This window comes from Cyprinus carpio, chromosome A8 (genome assembly GCF_018340385.1).
Source record: "Cyprinus carpio isolate SPL01 chromosome A8, ASM1834038v1, whole genome shotgun sequence".
Lineage (NCBI taxonomy): Eukaryota > Metazoa > Chordata > Actinopteri > Cypriniformes > Cyprinidae > Cyprinus > Cyprinus carpio.
This window is the reverse complement of record NC_056579.1, coordinates 1,047,556-1,075,404: the sequence shown is the minus strand read 5'-3', so window position 1 is coordinate 1,075,404 and position 27,849 is coordinate 1,047,556. Positions and strand designations below refer to the sequence as shown.

At 41.0% G+C, this 27,849-nt stretch overlaps 2 protein-coding genes across 4 annotated transcripts; one reads left to right on the top strand and one right to left on the bottom strand.

The window, feature by feature from the left end:
* Positions 1 to 3,022: 3,022 nt before the first annotated feature.
* Positions 3,023 to 6,028, bottom strand: LOC122145886 (hyphally regulated cell wall protein 1-like). 2 transcript variants are annotated; one of them, XM_042761556.1, is made up of 4 exons: positions 5,814 to 6,028; positions 4,473 to 4,610; positions 3,547 to 4,266; positions 3,023 to 3,510 (listed from the first exon to the last, which is right to left on the bottom strand). In XM_042761556.1, exons 1-4 carry the CDS (start codon positions 5,896 to 5,898, stop codon positions 3,215 to 3,217), a joined length of 1,239 nt encoding a protein of 412 aa, XP_042617490.1. In that variant the 5' UTR covers positions 5,899 to 6,028; the 3' UTR covers positions 3,023 to 3,214. The 2 variants fall into 2 exon arrangements, with proteins under 2 accessions (XP_042617490.1, XP_042617491.1); XM_042761557.1 differs by having other exon boundaries at positions 3,023 to 3,312; positions 3,529 to 4,266; positions 5,814 to 6,027.
* Positions 6,029 to 17,761: 11,733 nt separating this feature from the next.
* LOC122145887 (cell wall protein IFF6-like) lies at positions 17,762 to 19,889 on the top strand. 2 transcript variants are annotated; one of them, XM_042761559.1, is made up of 4 exons: positions 17,764 to 18,026; positions 18,574 to 18,714; positions 18,980 to 19,452; positions 19,549 to 19,889. In XM_042761559.1, exons 1-4 carry the CDS (start codon positions 17,942 to 17,944, stop codon positions 19,693 to 19,695), a joined length of 846 nt encoding a protein of 281 aa, XP_042617493.1. In that variant the 5' UTR covers positions 17,764 to 17,941; the 3' UTR covers positions 19,696 to 19,889. The 2 variants fall into 2 exon arrangements, with proteins under 2 accessions (XP_042617492.1, XP_042617493.1); XM_042761558.1 differs by having other exon boundaries at positions 17,762 to 18,026; positions 18,980 to 19,889.
* Positions 19,890 to 27,849: the final 7,960 nt, after the last annotated feature.

The following is a 27,849-nucleotide window of genomic DNA, read 5'->3' as shown; positions in this document are numbered from 1 at the left end:
ATAGGGCCCGAAATCTTGTGCAACGCCCCTGGCTGTGAAGTGGATTGACTGAAGCGCCAATCGCCAAAGCCCCACCACGCCCCCATCTATTAGCGCTATTATTTAGTTGAGCTTTGCCATAAATTCCATGTATTACGATTAGAGATTGAAACGTCATGTTTAAATTTGGTTCACCAAACAAATGCATTTATTCTGTATTTGACTTTTGAACAAACTGTATGTGTATCTATCAGGTGGTCGCTGTGCCTAATGTCCGCATTCACCTCCACTCTTGACGTCGTTGTGGCATAATCTGGAAATGAACAGTCTTCGATAAGAAAAATGTCAGCTATTCTAAAAAAAAATAATAATAGCCCTGTGAGAGAGGGGCTCAAAAAAAAAAAAAAAAACCTAAGACAAACAGCAGATAAAAAATAGTCAGTAAATTCCCCAGCTATAAGGTTATTTTACTAAAGCTGATGATGGAGTAGAAGTTGTGGAACAGCAGGTGGACCGGGCACATGGAGCAGATAAAAACGGCGCTATCGTCCATACAGATATTAGGTTAGTTTGATTATTAACTTGATGGTTTTAATTTTGGTTTTTTTGTTTGATTGATGTATGTATTTTGGTTTTATGTTTTTGGAAATAGTCTGTATGTTAGATTTAGGTTGTTTTACGTGTCATGATGTAAGCTTAAACGAGTTTTAAGCATTGTGGTGTAAAAACAAATGGTTTTAAACTATTAATGGACATTAAGCAGCGGGGCATAATTCTTGTTGGTAAATGCACGTGTTAAGACAGTTTCAGTCTGATACGCGCGGCGCGTCTGACTATACTTGAGTTAATTTTTGTGCCTTGTGCTTAGACATTCAAATATCTACACAGAGTTGTGTCAAAATGCCAGTCTTTGCAAGTATCCTGGTCAACACAGTCAGTTGTGTCTTACATGAACGTGTACCTAGTTTTCTCATTATGACAGTCTTTTGTGTTTTACTTGTAAGTGTAGTAAGTATTTTCAATACCACCTTGCACGTTTACTTTTGAAAAGTAATCAACTCCACTTGACTGGCCTTCTTTTAGCAACTTCACGAATACTATTGAAACACTGAAATATGAAACGTTACCATGGCCAAGAAATCATGAAGCCAAGAAATAATAACTATTTTCAATACCACCTTGCACGTTTACTTTTGAAAAGTAATCAACTTCATACGAATGATTGAAAACGTGCGAATCGCATCGACTGAAGCCTGACTCTCATTTAACTATTCAGCTATAAAGGAGTTAAAATATAGGAGCAGAAATAAAGTCATAAATTCCTGTATATGGGCGGATTGGCTGGTGTTTGTTTATATATTATTTAAAATATAGTTTTTGAATTTAGGTCATATGTTATTTTTTTTGGAGAAATTAAAATCATTTTCTCAAATATTTCACAGAACTTCTTGTGCTACACACGCAAAGAATATGTGGAGGATTTGGGCAAAATGTTGCAGGTGAAGGGATGATGTTAGAAAAATGCCGTTAAACACTTTTGTCAGTAGTAATCAGAGGTGGGTAGAGTACCCAAAAAATGTTGTAATGTAGTAGTAGTTTTTATAGATATTTTTTCTAGTGTAAGTGTAAGTGTAAGTGTTATTGTGTGTATTTTTTTTTGTGTAAGTGTATCAGATAAAAAAACTACTCAAGTAGTTAGTTACTAGTTACTTTGGGTCATATACTGAATATCCATAGTCTATTTTTATTTAGATATATAGATAAAATGTATGTAATGTATGCATATTGGCAATATTGGCTAATTAAGCATTTTTTTCTTTCATTTTTATTAGGAACATTCCCAGACGCATTAACTATATCATGAAATATCTCGATTCTCACCTTCATTATGTTAGATAATATGCGATGTTCAAAGTAGCCTAATAATGTAATCTATTAACCATGCATAAAAACCTGTCTGTTTACTTGAGTAACATATATGGGTGTCATACCATAACATGTTTTAATACGACTGACTTTATATAAAATGTGAATTTAACATCGAAAGTTAATGTGATATAAAAACGGCTACTAGTATTTCATTGTACAGAGAGCAAAGAACATTTACATTATCAAAGAACATTTTCACTGACAGTCTAGAGTTCAATCACTCTCAAAAACCACCATTAAAATCACTGAAACGGTTAACACTGAAATCAATATCTTATTTATAGATTCGTACACACATCAGCACTTTGTTTCTGATAAGAGAATTCTCCAGAAAGAGGTACTCAGTCAGCGAGCGAGTTAAGCACCAGCATTTTAGCGATGACCAGCCGGAACACCTCTGATTGGTCATTGCAGAATCTTGTGTGATTGGTTATAATGCACAGTGCTGTAAAAACGCGTCCGTCTCTGGCTCAGCCAGTGAACGCAGATGTGAATGTAGCAGCTGATGATATGAGTCACTGAACGTTCTCACGCCAGTGGGATTGAATCAAATATAGAAAATATTAATCTATTTTGTCTTTTGGAAGCTGCATTCAAAATCCACTTGGCTGTTGTCTCTACTGGTAATTGGTTGCCTTCTAGAGGTGGCTGTTAAACCAATAAATCCTGGAGTATGTCCCAAAACACACCACAGAAAACAATTTAATTGTTTAACGGGTTAAAAGTTGATGGTTTGTAAATGGGAACAATTTTCTGTGATGTTTCAGTAATACAGCGGTATTGTGGCTGCTGTGTGTCACATGACAAGCATGAGAACCCCCTTCATCTGTACCCTCTCAAAAAGTAGTGCATAATGCCCGACAACACAATTTGTCAAATAAATGAAACATTTCTTGAAATCGCTAGATTAATTCTAGAGATGGTAGTGATGCATCACATGGTGAAAAATGACTGAATGATACTTCAAGTAGGTTAAGATGAAATTTAAAATTGAGCCCCCTAAAAGCACAAGTGCCCCCCCCCCCAGTTACTGTGGTCTAGAACTACCCCTGTCAGGGAGAGGAACTCAAAGCAGTTATATGAGAACAGCCAAATGATAACGCCAACTCTGCAGTCAAGCAATTTCATTTTTATTTGAGGAAAGGAGGGAGAGAGCAACAATCTTTCTAAACCATTTAAGCAAAAAGGGAAAATGCCATGAGAATAAAGCACTGAATCTAAAAGATCTCCAGTAGGTGTTTTCCAAAATTCCTATGAGATTTTTTTAAAGACAACTTCCCTGACCATGTCGCTGACCTTGAGCACTTCACTGAGCATTTCCTTGCCCACTTCCCTGTCCCTGGCCGCTCCCCTGACCAAAACCACTTCCCTGACCATAACCCTGGCCAAAACCGCTTCCCTGACCAAAGCCGCTTCCCTGACCCTGGCCAAAGCCGCTTCCCTGACCAAAGCCGCTTCCCTGACCCTGGCCAAAGCCGCTTCCTTTACCAAAGCCGCTTCCCTGACCAAAGCCGCTTCCCTGACCCTGGCCAAAACCACTTCCCTGACCGCTCCCCTGACCCTGGCCAAAACCGCTTCCCTGACCAAAGCCGCTTCCCTGACCAAAACCGCTTCCCTGACCAAAGCCGCTTCCCTGACCGCTCCCCTGACCCTGGCCAAAACCGCTTCCCTGGCCAAAACCTCTTCCCTGGCCGCTCCCCTGACCCTGGCCAAAACCACTTCCCTGACCACTACCCTGGCCGCTCCCCTGACCAAAGCCGCTCCCCTGACCCTGGCCAAAGCCACTCCCCTGACCATAACCGCTTCCCTGACCAAAGCCGCTTCCCTGACCGCTCCCCTGACCCAAGCCACTTCCCTGGCCGCTCCCCTGACCAAAACCACTTCCCTGACCACTACCCTGGCCGCTCCCCTGACCAAAACCACTTCCCTGACCACTACCCTGGCCGCTCCCCTGACCATGGCCAAACCCACTTCCCTGACCATAACCCTGGCCAAAGCCACTTCCCTGACCAAAGCCACTCCCCTGACCATGGCCAAAGCCACTTCCCTGGCCGCTCCCCTGACCAAAACCGCTTCCCTGACCAAAGCCCTGGCCACTCCCCTGACCCTGGCCAAAGCCACTTCCCTGACCACTACCCTGGCCGCTTCCCTGACCCTGGCCGCTTCCCTGACCCTGGCCGCTTCCCTGACCCTGGCCGCTTCCCTGACCCTGGCCGCTTCCCTGACCACGTGGTTCACTGCATGCACGGCTACTGGTGGTTGGGCAACATTTCTTTGTGGCAGGACACTGGCCATCATGGGAACAGCTTTCAGCAGACAGTGGAATGTTCTTTGGGTTGGGACACTGACCTGGCTTCACTGCATGGACACAGATAGTCAGCTTTAGTTTGTGCATACAGACTATGCCACATCAATATACAGAACGAAACACTTGATGCATGAACAGCAAGTTTTACCTACAAAGAGTTATATTCCAAGTATTATTCAGGTTTATTCTGTAAAGCCATTCCGTGTTTAAAACATGCTAAGGGTTATCAACAACTGACCAAAACAATAACACATACCTGTATATGGAGCAGTACAGTAAAGTCCACAGCCATTGCTGCAGCACTTCTCATTGTTGGGACAGTTAGAGTCATTCTTACAGGAACTTGTACACGATCTATTTCCAGATGATCGGGGTGGACACTTTCCTGGCTTTGCTGTTATACAGACACATGACAAAGCAACACTGAATGCTGAACATTTCAATTCACTTACATTTAATTTTACAAAACATCTCCATCTCGACTTAAAACTTATATTGAACTCAATGCATTGTGTGTAAGAAAACACCTTCGGTGTTCTGTCAATTTGCACTACCCTTCCATTAACAGTGGGTAGTACAATTTGACAAAATGCTACCTGTAAAATCATTATCACCTGCCACAAACCCACCCTTACAGTAGTGCAAATACTGCAACTATGTTACTCACGGTTGTATCTAGAAGGGATACAGCTACAGGAAGCCAACAATAAGTTTCCTATTTATTAGAGTCTACATCTACCCCAACCCTACCCTTACAATAATGCAGATACATTAACCTCTTAAGACCCTGTGGCCTCATGAAGACATTTTAGTGAATTTCTGAGACTGTACATGCCACAGTTTTAAGTCTGGATGTCCTGTACAGAGCACATTCAGGGCTTTTCAGAGATACCAAATGTCTGGATGTTTCACTAGGACCATTCCCTCTCCTTGGTCTTCAAAACTGTTTGAAATTTAGTGACAACCTTAGGGAAATGATAACATTTTGGAATTCTCATTTAAATAGGTCTCATTTTTAAATTGTGGGTCATAAGTCTCAGGAAAATGTTATGGGGTTACGAAACAGGACGTTGATTTCATACATGTCCTCATGGGAGGACACCGGGACTAAAAACATGTTTATTATGCATTTTGGGAGAAAACTGAATAGGGAAATAAATTATATTTCAATATTCTATGATCGATAGTTATATATATATATATATATATAAAAATCTTGTCAATTACTACACTTTTTCCATTACATGTTGCCCCAAAAACATTAATCTGTAAAGTAAAAAAGGTTTTTGCCTGTTCATTCATGTCTTTTAAATTTTTTTTTTGAAGAAATTGAGTCCCGATGTCCTCTGCTGAGGACATAACATTTACATTGTTTTTAATGCTCTAAACAAATGTAGAGATATGGAAAAAAATAATTTTACTAAAACTATTCTTGGGTCTTAAGAGGTTAAATATTGTTGTTCAGAATGAGAACAAAGAGGCAATGTTGATGTTAATAACCCTTTAAAACCTATTCCGAATCCTAAATGCAAAGACTGAGAGTCACTTATTTCTGCATTTCTTCAGGCTGTGTAATGAAGTCAACAGATCTTCTCACCTGTGGTTCGTCCAGCGTCTATTATGCTCAAGTATCCAAACAGACACAAACTAGCAATCAACAAGCAATACACTCGAGCTGTCATCCTCCCGACCCACGATCTCACAACGATCTCTGCTGGAAAATGCACTGAATTGGTGTGTCAGAAGGAGCAGACCGCAAAGCACAACAAACTAAAACAAATAAACGTGTTGCTACAACATCAACCTCTGTAAAATGGGGTTTTTAAAGATCCAAAGCCGATCAGGTCAACTCCAACCCTGATCAAACTCACCTGCCTGTAGCTTTCTAGTAATCTGAATGGAAGGCCTTGATTAGCTTGTTCAGGTGTGTTTGATTGGGGTTGGATGAGCTGCGTTCAAACCATGTCATAATAATTAAGGTAGCCTAATTACGAGAGGATTGTGCATTTCTATGGCAACACTATCATTGGGGTGGCGGGGGTGAAAATAGATGAGTGTGAAAATAGATTTTAATTATGATATATAATAGTTTATTTTAAAAAAAATATAGTTGCCAAATGCATACGCTTTCTAGCATTAATATGATGATACTATAGCAACCATTTAGGACAGTCCGTTTCACAAAGTCGCATTTTAATTGTTACAAAAGGTGCCTTCACACCATATCAGAATTCCCGTAATTACGAGATTCCAACTTGTAAAAAGAAACTGGGAGTTTTCTGAGAGCTACGACTTGTACCACGTGACCGCTGTGCCACCTGACCACCGCAGGCTGTAGGTGCGTTCGATTTAATGCAGCGCTGCGCAGATCGATCAAATTCTGACTTGAAGCAGTGCATGCGTTTCAACAGCACCCAGCTGACTCAGTTTCTCCAGAGCGACTGCAGAAGCTGATGAAGACGCTGCTGTTTCACGATTGACCAGATTCTCCGCATGACAACGATCACGTGTGTTTCGGGTTTATTCTAACCTTTTAAATTACAATAATGGCCACAAATCTGTTTTAGAACGGTAAAAACGTTTATTATAGCTACTGAGTCACATTTATCATACAACATAGCATATAGGCTACATCCCAACTTTATTCTTGAAAAGATGGTGCTGTATTAAGCAGTATATAAAAAGGGTTTCTGTTGCTGTCTTTATAGCAGCTTCTCGGGCATCATTCTCATGCATAATAGCCTACATCATTCTAAAATCTAAAATCCACTACAGGAATAATCAATATCCAGATTAGATCTCTCTAACACACTTTTAGCTGCATATACAATGTAACATTTTAAATACAGCCTCTTTTACTTTAGTATTTAAACAGTATATTTCTCAAACACGCCAAGCTTGATTTTAATTTATATTTCTAAATACACTGGTCCACAATAAGCTTTTGACCTGAATCACCTGTTATAATATTCTTAAACACAGTTGTACTAATAAATATGAATATCAACGTCTAGGAACATGCTGTCTTTAACATATACTGCCTCAGCAGAATCACTTCCATATAAGCTTTTATAAAATGTAAAAATTGGGGTATAGCATCAAATACGACAGCATATACTCTTTTGGTGTAACTGCACTCTAAAAATGCTTAACAACAACCCAATTTGGGTTTATTTTGGCAGCCTAGCGCTGGATCAAATATGGAAACACCCACAGCTGGTTTGGGTTAAATGTTTGACCCAACAGGCTGGGTTGTTTGAAAATTACTATTGCTGGCTTAAAATGAATTAATTATATATACAGGTGCTGGTCATATAATTGGAATATCATCAAAAAGTTGATTTATTTCATTAATCTCATTCAAAAAGTGAAACCTGTATATTATATTTATTCATTACACACAAACTGATATATTTCAAATGTTTATTTCTTTTAATTTTGATGATTATAACTAACAACTAAGGAAAATCCCAAATCCAGTATCTCAGAAAATTAGAATATAACTTAAGACCAATACAAAGAAAGGATTTTTAGAAATCTTGGCCAACAAAAAAGTATAAGGGAATATTGTTGCGCTCAGATGAAGGCTAGTTGTAAGTCCAGGTGCGTGAAAACCAGTAAAATATTGAAGAGACTGTAGATGGTTCACACTCTGAAAAACTAGACAAAGTCTTTAACAAAAGGAATCAGTCATTTTATTAGAGCAAGAGCAGACGTTTCAGCCATCCAGCTATTCTCAATGCTCATTCAGAGTGCGAACCATCTACAGTCTCTTCAACAAAAAAGTATAAAAATGAAAAGTATGAGCATGTACAGCACTCAATACTTAGTTGGGGCTGCTTTTGCCTGAATTACTGCAGCAATGCGGCGTGGCGTGGAGTCGATCAGTCTGTGGCACTGCTCAGGTGTTATGAGAGCCCAGGTTGCTCTGATAGTGGCCTTCAGCTCTTCTGCATTGTTGGGTCTGGCATATCGCATCTCCCTCTTCCCAATACCCCATAGATTTTCTATGGGGTTAAGGTCAGGCAAGTTTGCTGGCCAATTAAGGACAGGGATACCATTGTCCTTAAACCAGGTACTGGAAGCTTTGGCACTGCGTGCAGGTGCCAAGTCCTGTTGGAAAATGAAATCTGCATTTCCATAAAGTTGGTCAGAAGTAGGAAGCATGAAGTGCTCTAAAACTTCCTGGTATACGGCTGCGTTGACCTTGGACCTCAGAAAACACAGTGGACCGACACCAGCAGATGACATGGCACCGCAAACCATCACTGACTGTGGAAACTTTACACTGGACCTCAAGAAATGTGGATTGTGTGCCTCTCCTCTCTTCCTCCAGACTCTGGGACCCTGATATCCAAAGGAAATGCAAAATTTACTTTCATCAGAGCACAAAACTTTGGACTACTCAGCAGCAGTCCAGTCCTTTTTGAAGCGAGACGCTTCTGATGCTGAGTGGCTTGACACAAGGAATGCGACAGCTGAAACCCATGTCTTGCATACGTCTTTGTGTAGTGGTTCTTGAAGCACTGACTCCAGCTGCAGTCCACTCTTTGTGAATCTCCCCCACATTTTTGAATGGGTTTTGTTTCACAATCCTCTCCAGGGTGCGGTTATCCCTATTGCTTGTACATTTTTTTTTTTATCACATCTTTTCCTTCCCTTCGCCTCTCTATTAATGTGCTTGGACACAGAGCTCTGTGAACAGCCAGCCTCTTTTGCAATGACCTTTTGTGTCGTGCCCTCCTTGTGTAAGGTGTCAATGGTCGTCTTTTGGACAACTGTCAATTCAGCAGTCTTCCCCATTATTGTGTAGCCTACAGAACTAGACTGAGAGACCATTTAAAGGCTTTGCAGGTGATTTGAGTTAATGAGCTGATTAGAGTGTGGCACCAGATGTCTTCAATATTTAACCTTTTCACAATATTCTAATTTTCTGTGATACTGAGCAGAACAGAACAAACTGGGCATATGCCTAACTGCAGGTTCACACACTATCTGTGATGCATATTTTTTTCGAGCCCATGTTAATGGATCAGAACGTTCACACTGCACGCGGTAAAAGATGTGAACAGAAAAGTTTAGAAAATCGAAAGGTGCGAAAAGAATGAATATCTAGCGCATGAGCATAGAGAGAGTTGTGAGTGAGTGAGAGGAGACATGTTTTAAGTGCGCACACTCTCTCCGTACGAGAGCAGCGTGTATCTGAGCACTCGTGTCTGGTTTTGTGACAAAGCAAAGGAAATCTGCGAGCGAGTGGATAGATTCGCGCTCACGCATTATTTCAATGTGCTTTCGCGTTACAATAATGCGCTCTCGCTGCTGCACCGCATACACATACTGTATACGCACTGCAGACGGAGTACGTGTGAACCTTGGGCAATAAATATATTTCAGCACCGCTACAATGAGCTCTATGAACAATGCATGGAAAAAAAAAAGCTCTGACCACGGGGTTTTTTTTTTTTGCCATATGTCTAGATGTTTTGTTTGACATCTTTACTTAGTAATTATTTTGACTGTCTGTTCTAGAGGCATGTTACAACTTTTTGATAAAGCTCTCATTGGTTTTCTTTTGGAAATATGTTTCAGATTTATACTAAATGCATTTATGACTGTAAAGCATGTTTGTGTGTGTGTCAAAATCGTGATTAAAATCGAAATTGCAAAATTGATCAAAAAAAATCGTGATAGGTTTTTTTTTGTCCATATCGCACAGCCCTACTGTCCGCTTCCCTGGCCAAAGCCGCTTCCCTGGCCACTTCTTTGACCACTACCCTGACCGCTTCCTTGACCACGTGGTTCACTGCATGCACGGCTACTGGTGGTTGGGCAACATTTCTTTGTGGCAGGACACTGGCCATCATGGGAACAGCTTTCAGCAGACAGTGGAATGTTCTTTGGGTTGGGACACTGACCCGGCTTCACTGCATGGACACAGATAGTCAGCTTTAGTTTGTGCATACAGACTATGCCACATCAATATACAGAACGAAACACTTGATGCATGAACAGCAAGTTTTACCTACAAAGTGAGTTATATTCCAAGTATTATTCCTGTTTATTCTGTAAAGCTATCCTGTGTTTTAAACATGCTAAGGGGTTGAATTCAAACCTACTTTAGATGAATAATAAAAGGCAAAAAATTTTAAATCAACTGACCAAACAATAACACAAATACCTGTATATGGAGCAGTACAGTAAAGTCCACAGCCATTGCTGCAGCACTTCTCATTGTTGGGACAGTTAGAGTCATTCTTACAGGAACTTGTACACGATCCATTTCCAGATGATCGGGGTGGACACTTTCCTGGCTTTGCTGTAATATAGACACATGACAAAGCAACACTGAACATTTCACTTAAATTAAAAACATTTGTCTCGGCTTAACTCATATTGAATTCAGTACATTGTGTGTGTTTAAAAAATAAAAAAAAAAACCCACCCCTTTGTCAGCGTCGCTGGTGTTCTGTAGATTTGTGCTACCATTCCATTAAATTCCATTACCCTTCCATGTCAGATTTTGCTACCTTCCGTAGTACAAGTGGACAATGAAAAATTATGATTAACGCCTACACCTATCACAAACCTAAACTACCTTTACAGAAACAGCAAGTATGTGTTATATTCGTGGTTGTATCTAGAAGGGATACAGCTACAGGAACACATATTTCCTAATTATTAGATTGTTTTATTAAAGGGGTCATGATGCTTTTAAAGATCATTGTGTATTTGACGTAACAATGTTGACATGCTTTAGTGTTCAAAAAAACACTTCAAATACTGTACATTGTATGTCCTCTGTGCCCCGCCTCTCAAACACCATTTTCTACAAAGTCCCTCCTTCTGACAAGCGCAGTCTGCTCTGATTGGCCAGCTGACCCAGTTCATTGTGATTGGCCGACCACCACAAGCACTCGTCAGAAATGTAACACCCCTTTCCATAACTGCGTTTATAATGTTATAAGTTTAGAATGTCCTTAGTTTTACCATCAGTTCAAGCCCGAAAGGGGAACAGAGTCGTGAGACAGTGATGAAGCCACAGACGGTTAAGACAGCTGACTCCACTGTTTGACCCTGTCTCACACATGACGAGCAAAACTCTGCATTTGAACAGTCATTAGCAGATACTTTAACATACAGTAGCCGATTCAGAAGCTCCGAATTACCTCCTCTCCTAGGTTCACGAAACAGTCAGCCATAAAATGCGTTGCTGTTCTGTTGTAAGTAATCTTAAAGCTTGATAAATGCATCTACTTTCAGAAGACCAAATAAAGTGCTTTTGCTTTCTCCTACAGTAGATACACACAGCATCTCCCTGACATGGCTGCTTCAACACTAACTGCGGTAACTGAAACCACTCCTCCTTTCTTTGTGTGAACATTTGGTTGGCATTACGCAAATATTTACACAGTGACGTAGAGATGTGGGGGTGTGTTTGAATGAGCCGTTTTAGAGGGGTGTGGCAGAGTCTTAACTTTCATAAAGAACCTCTTTGGTTTTGAGACTTTAATCTTTGCAACATCAGGGATCTTATCTATGCACAATCAGCTTGTAACACTCTAAAGAGAACAGAAAAACTTGAAGTTGCATGTCCCCTTTAAAGTCAACACCTACCCCAACCCTAAACCTACCCTTAATGCAGATGCATTAGTTGTTCAGCATTATAACAAAGATGCAATGTTGATGTTGATAACCTTTTAAAACCTATTCCTAATCTTATATTCAAAGACTGAGTCACTTATGTCTGCATTTCTTCAGGCTGTGTAATGAAGTCAACAGATCTTCTCACCTGGGGTTCGTCAAGCATCTGTTATGCTCAAGTATCTAAAAAAAAGACACAAACTAGCAAACAACAAGCAATACACTTGAGCTGTCATTGTCCCGACCAACGATCTCACAATGATCTCTGCTGGAAAATGTACTGAATTGTTGCACCTGAAGGAGCAGACAGCAAAGCACAACAAACTAAAACAAATAAATGTGTTGCTACAACATCAACCTCTGTAAAATGGGTTTTTTAAAGATCCAAAGACGATCAGGTCAACTCCAACCCTGATCAAACTCACCTGCCTGTAGCTTTCTAGTAATCTGAATGGAAGGCCTTGATTAGCTTGTTCAGGTGAGTTTGATTGGGGTTGGATGAACTGCGTTCAAACCATGTCATAATAATTAAGGTAGCCTAATTACGAGAGGATTGTGCATTTCTATGGAAACACTATCAACTGTGAAATTAATCTGCAGTGGTCAGGTGGTACAGCGATCATGTTGGGGTACCAATAGCTATGTCCCACACTTTAGTGCATGGACTACGGAGTGCGCATTTGAAGTGCGAATGCGTCACAGCGATGCGACGAAGGCTGTCCCACAGTCCAGAATGCGCCCTCTGAAGACCGCATTCCAAAGCTGATTGCATCACCGCAGCGTGACGAAGGCCAACATATTTCGAAAGTGACGTCAAATGCGCCCTCCATTTCCCGGGAAAATGAAGTGTACATCTGATGGACACTTCGCACCCTACCATATCCAAGAATCACTTGCGCTCAGATGATGACGGTGTTTCTATTAAAAAACAGGGCAGGTGAGAGTTCTGTAGTGGAATTTACATTAAAATGTAAGTATTGTGTTTTCATTTACTCAAACACCTAGCGAAAGTGTTAAAAGCCAGAAAGCCAGGTTTTTTTTTTTAACACAAAGCCCACAAACAATAAGACAACCACTATATAAGGCAATAGTCTTTTCCTGTTGTGTTTTTGTGGTGCTGTCATGAAAGATACATCTACAAATGTTTTAACCAAACTTTAGCACTTCAGTATTTTGTATGCATATGCTGTGTTGTAGTTTCTAATGTTAAGATTGCAAACCTGTCTTTATATTTTTTTATAAGTGTCTACATTTTCTTTTGTTTTAGTACTATTCAGGAGAAAATTAGCCTGCTGGAAAAAGACTTAAAAAAATACAAAGTATTAAAGTTAATAGACACATTTTTGCTGAAATTCATTGTGCTGTTGTTAACAGGCATGGTTTATTTGCTCTGTCTTAGAATTGCAAGTGACCTGGGACAGGTGAGGGAGCGAGTGTCCTGGGACAGGTGAGGGAGCGAGTGTCCTGGGACAGGTGAGGGAGCGAGTGTCCTGGGACAGGTGAGGGAGCGAGTTTCCTGGGACAGGTGAGGGAGCGAGTTTCCTGGGACAGGTGAGGGAGCGAGTGACCTGGGACAGGTGAGGGAGCGAGTGACCTGGGACAGGTGAGGGAGCGAGTGTCCTGGGACAGGTGAGGGAGCGAGTGTCCTGGGACAGGTGAGGGAGCGAGTTTCCTGGGACAGGTGAGGGAGTGAGTGGAAGCTGGTGCATTACAAGTTTTCAATATCTTTTTTTTTTAATTTCACATTGTCAAAGAAACAACAATTTCTGTAGTTTATTTTTGTGATGCAAGTTAAAAATGAAATGAATAAGTTGTATACATTATTCATTTTTGTAGTGTAATTTATTTGTAAATGAGCCTGAGTACTTTCTGTACACTTTGTATTTTTGTTTGGCATATTTACGTGTAAATAAAAGGGAAGTAATTATGTACATTTTTCATTTTTTTTAATGTAGCTTACAAAACATTCTTCTATACTGTACGTTTATTTTTTGTCTTGTAAATAATTTTTTTACACATTAAAACAAAGTTCAATACATTACTGAAATAAGGCTGTGCAAAAAATCAAATACGATTTTCATGCGCATCTCATCAGTAAAGATGCTCATGTAATTAGTAGTATATCTCCAGCACGTGCGTTCAGATCAGGGTTGCCAGGTTTTCACAACAAATCCTGCCCAGTTGCTTCTCAAAACTAGTCCAAAACTAGCCCAATCGCGTTTCCAGGAGGTTCCCCGATAAAAATTCTATCCCGGGGTTAAAATATACGTTTTTTGGCAGGGTTGCCTTGGTAATATTCACATTTTAGGGGCTAAATATCACGTTATTGGTATTGGGGTCGCTTCAACCCGTGAACATGAAAAACAACCACAGACTTGGCAACACTGGTTGGCATTTACTACACAGAGCCGTAATTCACTGACAATCTACACAAAAGTATGTGAGCACTGTTCATGTAATCTAATGGGACGGGGGACAAAATAAATAATTAAATTTCACTTTAAATATTTTGTTTTCAAACACGTTTATGTCATTTGATGTATATTTTATAACGCTGATGTAAATTAGGGTGTTCGTTTTTAAAAAAGTTTTAGTTATGTGATGCTATAAAAAATACGGGAGTGTGATTTTTTTTTTTTTTTTTGGTGGATATGGAAAATGTAATTAGAAAGAAAACGAATGTTACATTCAAGTTAAATAATTTTGATATGTATGTATGTATTATTCCAATGAAAGTTATAATAGGCTATTAACTTTCTTGTACATTTTTGTTTTTTAATATTATTATTTTGGGGAAAATTTCACATACATAGGAAGGTCGTCAGAGTCCAAACCAAATTTCATCCATTTTCTTAAGGAGACTTAAGGACTACTGCACCAGTTTGGAGAACATTGGTCATAAAAAAACAAAACAAAAAACAAACAAGACCTGTAAAATTTTCCACGAATTTGTTGATTAATGAATAGATGGTTTGTACACTCTTGTGCATTACTGTTGTATATATTGTTCTGGTTCGTTTAAAAAAGAAGAAGAACCGACACGCACTGCTTCGGTCTGCGCAGAGCTGCATGAAGTAGGTACCACAACATGACCGCTGTACCACCTGACCACTGCAGATTCATTTCACAGGTGATAGTGTTGCCTTACAAACACACAATCCTCTCGTAATTAGGCTACCTTAATTATTATAGCTGTGTCCCAAACTTAAGTGCATGGACTCCGAAGTGCGCATTTGAAGTGCGAATGGGTCACAGTGGCGCGACGAAGGGTGTCCCAAACTGAAGTGTGTGGACTCCGAAGTGCGGATGTGGAGTGCGATTGCGTCACAGCGTCACGACGTAAGCTGTCCCAAAGTCAGAATGCGCACTTCGAAGACCGCATTTGAAGTGCGAATGCGTAACCGCGGCGCGACGAAGGCTGACGAATTTCGAAAGCGACTTCAAATGCGCACTTCATTTCCCATGAAAATGAAGTGTACATCTTATGGACACTTCGCACCCTACCATATCCCAGAATCACTTGCGTGCATATGACGAAGGTGTTTATATTCAGAGGCAGGTGAGAGTTCTGTGGAGGACTTCACATTGAAATGTAAGTATTGTGTTTTCATTTACTCATATACCAAGCGAAAGTGTTTAAAGCCAGGGTTTTTTAACATAAAGCCCACAAACAATAAGACAGCCACTACATAAGGCAATGGTCTTTCCCTTTGTTGTGTTTCTGTAGTGCTGTCATGCAGGAGATGTCTAAAAATGTTTTGACCAAACTTTAGCACTTCAGTATTTTGTATGCATGTCCTGCTGTGTCATATTTTCTAATGTTAAGATTGCAAACCTGTCTTTTTTCATAAGTGTTTCCATTTTCTTTTGTTTTAATACTATTCTGGAGAAAGTGAGCATGTGTTTTTGTTGTTAACAGGCATGGTTTATTTGTGAAGTGTCCTGAGACAGGTGAGGGAGCGAGTGGACAGGGAGGACATCAAACTCAAACAAATACATTCTTCATTAGCCAAGAGAAAACAGTGGGGAAAAAAATAAGTTCATTACAGTTTTTCCAATATATTTTTTAAATGTCATATTGTCAATGAAACAACCTAATTTCTGTAGTTTATTTTTGTGACGCAAGTAAAAAATGAAATGCATAAATTGTATACATTATTCATTTTTTGTGTGTAATTTATTTGTAAATAAGCCTGAGTACTTTCTGTACATTTTGTATTTTTGTTTTGCATATTCACATGTAAATAAAAGAAAAGTGCTTATGTACATTGTTTTTTTTTTTTATGTAGCTTATAATTTTTTTCACAAAACATTCTTTTATATGTTTATTTGTTTGTCCAGTAAATACTTTTTACACATTAAAACAAACTGTTCTATACATAATAGAAAGTACTTTTTACAACCATTTACAACATAGCTTAGGTTTAACATCAGAAAACAGCATCAGTTTGAGCCCGGCCCTGCCTCCATGTGTTCTGCGGTCTTCAGGAGGTCAATCTCTTGGTGAATGGCCAGCACCTCCTCAGAGACTCGGAGGACAATGCGGTGACAGTGGAGCGAGGCACATGTCAAACACTCTGGAGATCATCTGTATGATGTACCGCTGGCAGACAGAAGAGAAACACCAGGGTCTGGATCGTGGCACACCATCACTGTTGCGTTCACTTCTCAGTAGATCCAGCAGCACAGTCAGGGTCTCCCTGCTCAGAACAAAACCATTAAACACCTGTCCAGCGCTGCCACATTCAGCTTTATCCTGCAGTAAAGGGGTCTAGTCTGATTTAGGGAAAGAAGGAAAAGAGAAATTGTTTAGAGCTATGACAACGTAATTAGTACAAGAAATATTGACATACTTCAGTAAACTACTTTTAGTAACTACTAATACCATATTGGGGAAAAACTACTACTCATATTTAAAACTTTAGCTGAAGGGATAGTTCACCCAAAAATATAAATTACAAACCTGGAGCAACTGAAGGGTGAGTAAATGATTACAGGATTTTCATTTTTGGCTGAACTAACCTTTAAGTAAAATACCTTAATATACTTAAGGTATTGAGAGTAAAATTAAAGGTATGTGCAGTATTGTCTTGAAAAAAAGAATTTGTCAGGATGGTTTTACATTAATAATACTGCTGCACTTCTGTGTATGTTGCAGTTTACTTCTAAACATGTTCAAGGTTATTAAATTTAAAGTTGCTGGACATTAAGCTGTACTATGCTCTATTTTTTTAAATACAGTTTTATTTTTATGGTTAACTGCCTCAAAAAATACGGGTTGCAAACCTGTCTACATATGGTCAAGAAGACAATAAACTACATAAAATTGCACCTTTGTAAGATATCAGTCAGCATTTGAACTGCTATGTGTGTATTTTGTAGTTTTTCGTATGTATCATTACATTATTCAAGTAAGCTCAAGCCAGTACCTGCATTTTAAAGTTGTAATCCGACAAAGATCGCAGCAAACCAGTGTAGTTTACCTGGCCTCGGTCTTGGCTAAGCCTGAGGTTCATCACGGTCTCCTGCATTATGAGTATATCATAAAAACAAAAACGAGCAGTTCTGGCTCCACCTATCCTAGCAGGACTGTCCTCTCGTCAGCTCTCCTCTCGCACCGTTGCTATGCGACAGAGCGCTAATCGGAAACACCTGGTGGTGGAATTAGGATATTCTGCAAAGGCGGAGCATCTCATGCACTTCAGAGGACCCTTCGTGCACTTCGGAGGTCTGGTCTTAGAAGTCCGTGGCCTTCGAAGTGTGCACACTCAACTTTGGGACACAGCTTATGACATGGTTTGAACACAGCATTCAGTTCATCCAACCCCAATCAAACTCACCTGAACAAGCTAATCAAGGCCTTCCATTCAGATTACTAGAAAGCTACAGGCAGGTGAGTTTGATCAGGGTTGGAGTTGATCTGATCGTCTTTGGATCTTTAAAACCCCATTTTACAGAGGTTGATGTTGACACGTAAACACATTTATTTGTTTTAGTTTGTTGTGCTTCGCTGGCTACGGTTTCAGACACACCAATTTAGCATATTTTCCAGCAGAGATCATTGTGAGATCGTGGGTCGGGAGGATGACAGCTCGAGTGTATTGCTTGTTGATTGCTAGTTTGTGTCTGTTCGGATACTTGAGCATAACAGACACTGGACGAACCACAGGTGAGAAGATCTGTTGACTTCATTACACAGCCTGAAGAAATGCAGAAATAAGTGACTCAGTCTTTGAATGTAAGATTAGAAATGGGTTTTAAAAGGTTATTAACATCAACATTGCATCTTTGTTCTCATGCTGAACATTTAATGTATCTGCATTACTAAGGGTAGGATTGGGGTGGGTGTAGACTTTAATAAAACAATCTAATAAGTTGTTGTTGTTGTTGTTGTTGTTGTTGTGTTTTTTTTTTTTTTTTCTATAGCTGGATCCCTTCTAGATGTAAAACATACTTACTGTGTTTGCACTACTGTAAGGGTAGGTTTAGGTTTGTGGTCTGTGTAGATGTTAATCATGCTTACTTTGTTTGCACTTTTGTAGTTGTTGTTTTTTGTTGTTGAATGTTAATGGAATGGTAGTGCAAATCAACAGAACACTGGCAAAGATGACTCTTCTCAAAAATTAAAACGCCCATAACACGTTGAATTCAATACAAGTTCTGTAATTTAAGTAAATGGAACTGTTCAGTGCTGCTTTGTCATGTGTCTCTCACAGCAAAGCCAGGAAAGTGTCCACCCCGATCATCTGGAACTAGATCGTGTACCAGTTCCCCCTGTAAGAATGACTCTAACTGTCCCAACAATGAGAAGTGCTGCAGCAATGGCTGTGGACTTTACTGTACTGCTCCATATACAGGTATTTGTTGTTTTGGTCAGTTGATTTAAAATAAAGAAATAAATACATTTTGCCTTTTATTATTCTCGTCTAAAGTAGGTTTGAATTCAACCCTTAGCATGTTTTAAACACAGAATGGCTTTACAGAATAAACAGGAATAATACTTGGAATATAACTCACTTTGTAGGTAAAACTTGCTGTTCATGCATCAAGTGTTTCGTGCTGTATATAAACGTGGCATAATCTGTATGCACAAACTAAAGCTGATTATCTATGTCCATGCAGTGAAGCCGGGTCAGTGTCCCAACCCAAAGAACGTTCCACTGTCTGCTGAAAGCTGTTCCCATGATGGCCAGTGTCCTGCCACAAAGAAATGTTGTCCAACCACCAGTAGCCGTGCATGCAGTGAACCACGTGGCCAGGGGAGCGGCCGTGGCCAGGGGAGCGGCCAGGGCCAGGGGAGCGGCTTTGGCCAGGGGAGCGGCCAGGGAAGCGGCTTTGGCTTTGGCCAGGGAAGCGGTTTTGGCCAGGGGAGCGGCCAGGGCCATGGCCAGGGAAGCGGATTTGGCTTTGGCCAGGGAAGCGGCTTTGGCCAGGGGAGCGGTCAGGGCCATGGCCAGGGAAGCGGCTTTGGCTTTGGCCAGGGAAGCGGCTTTGGCCAGGGGAGCGGTCAGGGCCATGGCCAGGGGAGCGGTCAGGGCCATGGCCAGGGGAGCGGATTTGGCCAGGGAAGTGGCTTTGGCCAGGGGAGCGGCTTTGGCCAGGGAAGTGGCTTTGGCCAGGGGAGCGGTCAGGGCCACGGCCGGGGAAGCGGCTTTGGCCAGGGTTATGGTCAGGGCCAGGGTTATGGTCAGGGCCAGGGAAGCGGCTTTGGCCAGGGTTATGGTCAGGGCCAGGGAAGCGGCTTTGGCCAGGGGAGTGGTCGGGGCCAGGGAAGCGGCTTTGGCCAGGGTCAGGGGAGTGGATATGGTAAGGGAATTGGGCAAGGAAGTGGTCAGTAAAGTGATCAAGGTCAGCGACGTTGTCAGGGAAACTGTCTTTAAAACTTTCATAAGAGTTTTGGATAACACCTACGGAGATCTTTTTGATTCAGTGCCCTTTTTGACACCCATATGGCATTTTCCCTTTTTACTTAGTTTAGAAAGATTGTTGCTATCTCCCTTGCCTCAAATAAAAAGAAAATTGCTTGATTGAAGAGTTGGTTTTTATCATTTGACTGTTTTTCACATAACTGCTTTCTGGCATCAATGCTTTGTGGGAGTTCCCCTCCCTGACGGGTGGTTCTAGACCACAGTAACCGGGCCAGACAGGGGGCACAACTTTAAGGTTCATCTTAACCTGCTTAATACTGCTTAGTATTATTCATCAAGTCATTTTCACCATGTCATGCATCAGTGCAATCTCAACGTAATCTATAACAATTTCAAAGAAACTTGTTTCACTCATTTGACAATTTTGTATTGCGTTTGGGCATCATGCACTAATTTTTTTTTTTTTGGAGGGGCGTGCTGGGGGCTCTCATGCTGGTCATGTGATATACAGCAGCCACTGTATAACTGACATAGGCTTACATCCCTACTGTAAAAAAAAAAAAACAACTGTCACAGAAAATTGTGGTTTCCACTACAAATACCATTATAAACCAACTTTTAACCTGTAAAACCATTAAAATTGTTAAGAAACATCTAAAGGAAAGATGAATTTTGAATTTGTATTTATTGGTTTAACAAGCCACCTATAGAAGGCAGCCATGGCGCTACCATTGGGCCCAGGTGGGACTGGGCCCACCCATTTTGGCCCAGGCCTATGAGTAGTGAGTGATTTTCATTCTAGCGGTTCATCCAATAAGCAGCCCGAGGAAAGCTTTGAGTGAAAGCTTCTCAGCTAATCAGCAGCTTCTACCCCACATGTGCACTCTGCATCGTCACCAGCGTGTGATCCAATGAAATGAATGACACTGGCGGATGTTTTTATATTTATAAAACTTAATTTATAAGAAACAGTTAAATAATTTTGGACAGTTCCCTGCCCACCGTGTTGGGTAAATAAATGGAGAGAGAAACAGAACCTCAAAAGATATAATTCCCTTTCAGTCTTTTCGTGTATTGAACGTTCAAAAGAGATAAATGAAGTTAGCTTACTGCCAACAATTAAGGTGCATTTCTTTGTCCGCTTCAGCACTGAGCTGAGGATAGCGATACAAGTTGCTGTCCTCAGTGTCCCACAGAAAAGCGCTGGAACAGAGATGAAGGGAAACCCGTTTTTTTTTGGGGGGGGGGCTTATTTTAACTGGCCCATCCAGTTTTCTGGAGGCCCACCTACAATAAAAATTCTGGCGCCGCTAGTGATAGAAGGCAACCAATTACCAGTAGAGACCAACAGGGTCCATTACAATGTCCAGTAAAACCTTTAAGTCACCATCTTAGACCAAGATGGCGGCACATACACATTGCCAGGTTCAGCATCTCTCCAGTTTTTGCAATTTTGCAGTATTTTTCCTGCTCATCTTGGGTCTCTTCGTACTGAACAGCTTTGCCTTAACATCTTACACCCGACAGAAGCTTTTGGATATTGGTATGCAGTTTTCCAACAGTTTTATCACCAATCCTCAACTCATCCCTGAGATCTCCAGAACACCTGAGGCTACACACACTACCCGGCCAAGCGGAAGTGCTCGCAGGCAGCATCGATATCGTAAACAAAGGTGGGAGAGGCGCGGAGGTCTAAGAGCTAAGCTAACACCGCTCCGGCTCTCTTTACCCAGCATTTTCCTCGCTAATGTGCAGTCACTGGTGAACAAAATGGACAACTTACGACTTTGCATCACCCACAGTAAGAGACTTTTGGATAGCAATGTCATGGTATTCACAGAAACATGGCTACACAGCGACGTACCCAATAATGCTATTGAGCTACCCGGATGCTACACGCTCCTGCAAGACCAGAGGTGGCAGATTGTGCATTTATGTTAACAAAGCTACTGCTCAGCTAACCCAGAGTTTCTCATGGTTAAGTGTAGACCTTTTTATCAGCAATAAGAGTAAACTTCCACCATTAAAACTGCAGTCTATATTCCACCGGATGCTAATGCCAAGCTTGCTATGAATGAACTGCATGTGGCCATTGGTAAACAACAGACTGCTCACCCGGAGGCTGCTTTTGTCGCGGGTGATTTTAATCATTCCAACTTGAAGACAGTGCTCCCCAAATCCAATCAACATGTTTCCTGCCACACTAGATGAGACAAAACTTTGGAACATGTTTACACAAACATTGATTGAGCTTACATTGCGACACCCCTCCCCCACCTCGGCAGTCTGGTCACCTTTCTTTGTTTCTCACCCCTAAGTATTCACCCCTCATCAACTGTGTGAAGTCATCAGTGAGGACCATCAAAGTGTGGACTCTTTACTTCAGGACAGATTTCAATACACGGACTGGAGTATGTTTGCTTCTCAGGCTGCCTGTGGCTCTCACACGGACATTGATATCTATACCTCCTCTTTACTGGATTACATCAACACAACCGTTGAGTGTTACAACAGAAAAACAGATCACAATGTATCATAATCAGAAGCCATGGATGAACAAGGAGGTGTGACTCCTGCTGAAGGCGCGCAACACTGCCTTCAGATCAGATGATGCTCAGGCCTACAGCAAATCCAGGGCTAAGCTGAGTAGGGGCATCAAAAAGGCCAAGTACTGCTACAAACTAAAGGTAGAGGAACACTTTTCCAACTCTGACCCCCGACGCATGTGGCAGGGCATCCAGGTCATCAGTGACTACAAGCTAAGCAACTCCACTCCAACTGTCACAGACGTCTCCTTCTTTAATGAGCTAAATGACTTTTATGTTCGCTTCAACAGTGACAACAAGGAGATGACCACCAAGATCACACTCTCAGCAGACCACCAACCCCTCAACTCAGAATCAGAATGAGCTTTATTGCCAAGTATGCCTGCGCATACAAGGAATTTGTTTTTAGTGACAAGCTTCCAGTACACAGAGACAACAACAGCATACAGACAAAAAAAAAATAGTGCAAAATTAATCGAAAAATAAATTGTATGAACAGTTGTGCTAGAGATGATAATGGAATGCAGGGATGTACTAGGATGGAGGTGGTAACAATACGGATATTGCACATTTTTATTGCATAAATGGGGAACATTTAACTGTTCATGAGGTAGATTGCCTGGGGGAAGAAACTGTTCTTGTGCCTGGCTGTCCTAGTACAGTATTTGTGGCTCTGAAGCGCCGGCCAGATGGCAAAAGTTCAAAAAGGGAGTAACTTGGATGTGAGGGATCCAGAGTGATTTTCTGAGCCCTTTTCCTCACTCAGGATGTATACAGTTCTTGAAGGGTGGGCAGGTGAGAACCAATAATCCTTTGAGCAGTACGAACCGTTCTCTGTTGTCTTCTGATGTCTGATTTTGTAGCTGAACCAAACCAGACAGTTATTGAAGTGCACAGGACAGACTCAATGACAGCTGAGTAGAACTGTTTCAGCAGCTCCTGTGGCAGGTTAAACTTCCTCAGCTGGCAAAGGATATACACCTTTTGTTGGGCCTTTTTAACAATGGAGTCAATGTGATTGTCCCACTTCAGGTGCTGAGAGAAGGTGGTTCCCAGGAATCTGAATGACTCCACTGCCACCACAGTTCTGTCTATGATGGTGACTGTGGGGAGTGCAGGGGGGTTTCTCCTGAAGTCCACTATCATCTCCACTGTTTTGAGCGTGTTCAGCTCCAGGTTGTTAAGACTGCACCAGACAGCCAGCTGCTCAATCTCTTGTCTGTAAGCAGACTCATCACCATCCTGGATGAGACCGATGACTGTAGTGTCATCTGCAAACTTCAGGAGCTTGACAGAGGGGTCTTTAGAGGTGCAGTCGTTGGTGTACAGGTAGAAGAGTAGTGGGGAGAGAACTTATCCCTGAGGGGCACCAGTGTTGGTGGAGCGGCTGTTTGACATGAATTTCCCCAGTCTCACTAGCTGTTGCCTACCTGTCAGAAAGCTGGTGATTCACTGACAGATAGAGCTAGGAACAGAGAGCTGGGTCAATTTGGTCTGGAGGGCTGTTGGGATGATGGTGTTGAAAGCCGAAATGAAGTCCACAAACAGGATTCTCACATAAGTCCCTGTTTTGTCCAGATGTTGCAGGATGAATCAAGGCTGCTGGCCCAGACGGCATTCCTGGACATGTGCTTAGGGCATGTGCAGAGCAGCTTGCAGGGGTCTTCACAGACATTTTCAACCTGTCCCTCACCCAAGCAACTGTGCCAACATGCTTTAAGTCCACATCCATTGTGCCAGTGCTGAAACACTCCTCCCCAATGTGGCTGAATTACTACCACCCCGTAGCACTGTAGCATTTTGTTATGTTGTTATTTGGTGGTTTGGTCGATTGGTCATAGCAAGGAATGAGTCTCACCCACACTGGACCCACACCAATTTGCCTACCATAGCAATAGGAGCACAGAGGATGCACCAGTGTTCAGTTAGTGTTATTAGGCAGTTTTTTAACTTTTTTATCTTTTTAATTACAAGCTTATAAATGCTGAGGTCTGGATCACACGGATCTCATGCTGGGAACAGCAGTGTGTTCAACTTCATGAAGAGCTGCACAGACCGATTGGTGGGAGATGCAGCTTGCAGTCGGCGGTGGAATTAAAAACGTAGGCATGAAATCAGGCACTTTCTGCTTCTCCTAGAGATTATAACCACTACCCAATTTAGGCGTGAGTTATACATTTAAAAGGGGGATCCAAAAAAGTTGCATATAAGCAAAGCAAAAGGAAATAAGCAAAGCAAAAGGAAAAAAAAACAACAACCAAAGGATGAATTTAAATGAGAAAGGAAATAAGCAAAGCTTCTACACATTATATAGTTGAAAAACAACAACCAAAGGATGAATTTAAATGAGTGAGTTGGAACGACATAAAATATGTTGGTAAACAGAACAAACTTAGCTGACAGTAGATGATGATGCAGATAAAGACGATAGCTGATAATATCAGTTTGTGTGATCCAGTGAGTTTATGGCAGTCCAAGGAAAAATAATGATAATTCAAATTCTGGTATATCCACAAAGCTTCCCTGAAGCACATGTGAGTCTCCACTGAGTATGAGCATGTGTTTAACATGCAAAGCATGCACAACTCCATAGGCCGCGCTGGTTACAGCTCCACATGACTCCGTTTCATGACTAAAAAAGTCTATTAGTCATAAAAGGTTACATCATACCTAAATGTAACAGAATCAGTTCAGTTACAAGATGTCCACACAATGTTTGCATGCTTTATCACAGATTAAGTGAGAAAAATGCAATATTTGTCAAATACAGATGTTTAAGAGACGTTTTCATAAAACACTTCATGTATGCTACTGCAGCACCTGTACAAAAATAAAGTTGGCGCGGTGACGCATGTAGTTCAAAAAATTTTAAATAAATTACTGCGGCGTGCAAAAATAATAGAAAAAAGGAATTTACGTGCCCTGCACATGACAGGCAGACAATAGCATATAGTGGCCACAACTTAAGAAGGTCAGCGACTTTTTACACTAATGCTGCCTTCACTATCGGAATTATCGTCATGGTTATGTTCTGGTTTAGAGATCTCAAACTGAAAAGTGACACGCCTGACGCAATAAAGCCACCCCCCCCCCAGTTTCTCTTACACCAAATTAAAAAACAGGTCATGTGGCATTTTAAAGTGTCCTAATATTGTGTTGGAGTCCCCTACAACAGGTTTAAAGGCATCTAAGGTCAGAAAACATTGTAATTTTCTCATAATATACATTTAATATTAGAGTCATTTGCCAATGATGATTTGCTTCATGGTGCCAACAAAGCTGGATTGGAGTGGTTTGGTTTTCTTAGCTTAAAAGTAATCCTGTAACCCTGAGTTTGTTCAGTCACCATCATGGTAGAGGCTCCTGGTGTAGCACCTAGTGTAAACAAATAAAATACAGGTATTTCCACTCAGTGGAAGAAAAGTTTTCTTAGCTAAGAAAATATGCTATTTTCACTTAGTGTATATAGCATCTAATCACTATTTACACTGGCTAGTGTAAATAGCATATATCACTATTTGCACTTATGCAGCCTTCACATGCTATTGGAAATTTCCTATTTCCCACTTATGAAGTGCTGATTACGAGCTTGTCGTATTCAAGTGCTTTAATGTCGGAAAGAATAAAATGTAGCATCCCATTGGTTGACTATCATCAACATTCACCGTGCTACACATGCAGTTTGCTCACAATTCTGGAATTTCGATCAAATACATACAAAAACATACAATATGCTTTGAATGATTGTTCATATCTAGCCTATAAATACACTACTTTAGTGACAAGTCACCTAGTTTTGTATTATTTTTGGTATTTCGATCGAAATTCCTATTCCCACTTTGAAGTGCATGATTTACTTTAGTGACAAGTCACCTTTATTTATATAGTGCTTTAAACAAAACAGATTGTGTCAAAGCAACTGAACAACATTAATGACAGTTAAAGGCAGTTCATCATTGAATTCAGTGATGTCATCATTTAAATAGTATCTTTGCAATCATTTGCAATCAAGTCAACGATATCGCTGTAAATGAAGTGTCCCCAACTAAGCAAGCCAGAGGCGACAGCGGCAAGGAATCAAAACTCCATTGGTGACAGAATGGAGAAAAAACCTTGGGAGAAACCAGGCTCAGTCAGGGGCCAGTCCTCCTCTGTCCAGACGAAACCAGCAGTTCAATTCCAGGTTGCAGCAAAGTAAGATTGTGCAGAGGACTCAACTGGTTCCTGTGGTCTTGTGCCGGTGGTCATCTGAGACAAGGTCTTTACAGGGGATCTGTCTCTGGGGCTCATCTAGTTGTCCTGGACAAGACAAAGGGATGTGGTTGTTGTGAGAACAACACTGACAGCAGCTATTGTTGTCCCCTCCAACATGTTTAAAGGGGTCATATGATGCGATTTTAATTTTTCCTTTCTCTTTGGAGTGTTACAAGCTCTTGGTGCATAAAGAAGATCTGTAAAGTTGCAAAGACTAAAGTCTCAAATCCAAAGAGATATTCTTTATCAAAGTTAAGACTCTGCCATGCCCCCCTAAAACGGCTTGTTTAAACACGCCCCCATGTCTCTACATCACTATGTGTAAATATTTGTGTAATGCCGCCCAAATGTTCACACAAAGAAAGGAAGCAGGGTTTCAGTAACCGCAGTTAGTGTTGAAGCAGCATGTCAGAGAGATGCTGTGTGCATCTAGGAGAAAGCAAAAGCACTTTATTTGGCCTTCTGAAAGTAGATGCATTTAGCAAGCTTTAAGATTACTTACAACAGAACAGCAACGCATTTTATGGCTGACTGTTTCGTGAACCTAGCAGAGGAGGTAATTCTGACTTTGCTACGACGATCTCGTGCTTCTGAATCAGCTACTGTAAGTATATTTTGTTATTAAAGTATTTGCTATTGATTGTTCAAATGCGGAGTTTTGCGCGTTGTGTGTGTGTGTATGTGAGAGAGAGAGAGAGAGAGCGGGGGTCACACAGTGGAGTCAGCTGTCTTAACCGTCTTTACATTTATTTTGAAAGATGAAGCTCGCGATTATGGAAAGGGGTGTTACATTTCTGACGAGTGCTTGTGGTGTTAGGCCAATCACAATGCACTGGGTCAGTTGGCCAATCAGACCAGACTGCGCTTGTCAGAAGGAGGGACTTTGTAGAAAACGATGCGTTTAAGAGAGACGGGGCATAGAGAACCTACAATAATGTACAGTATTTGAAAAATAATGTGTTTTTTGAACATTAAAGCATGTCAGCATATTCTGTTACACCAAATACACAAAATAATGACCTTTAAAAAAAGCATCATATGACCCCTTTAAAGTTTATGACCCGCCCAACTCAGAAACTCTGGTATCAAAAACATTTCCCAGTAGTAAATACGACTTCAGAGGCATTCACATCTAATTTCCGATAAGGAAACTCGTATTTACAATAATTCCTATAGTGAAGGCAGCATTAGTGTAAAAAGCCGCTGCCCTTCTTAATTTGTGGCCACTATATGCTATTGTCTTCATGTCATGTGCAGGGCATGTAAATTCCTTTTTTGCAATTATTTTTGCACTCCGCAGCTGTTATGGAACTGCAGCATCATA

Bases quoted from the DNA above. Each gene is read 5' to 3' on its own strand.
- LOC122145886 (XM_042761556.1), bottom strand. From the start codon at position 5,898: ATGACAGCTCGAGTGTATTGCTTGTTGATTGCTAGTTTGTGTCTGTTT. The intron at 4,611-5,813 runs GTGAGAAGATCT...TCTGTATAACAG, and splicing joins AGACGCTGGACGAACCACAG to CAAAGCCAGGAAAGTGTCCA. The intron at 4,267-4,472 runs GTATGTGTTATT...GTGTCCATGCAG, and splicing joins CTGTACTGCTCCATATACAG to TGAAGCCAGGTCAGTGTCCC.
- LOC122145887 (XM_042761558.1), top strand. From the start codon at position 17,942: ATGACAGCTCGAGTGTATTGCTTGTTGATTGCTAGTTTGTGTCTGTTC. The intron at 18,027-18,573 runs GTGAGAAGATCT...TGTCTCTCACAG, and splicing joins AGACACTGGACGAACCACAG to CAAAGCCAGGAAAGTGTCCA. The intron at 18,715-18,979 runs GTATTTGTTGTT...ATGTCCATGCAG, and splicing joins CTGTACTGCTCCATATACAG to TGAAGCCGGGTCAGTGTCCC.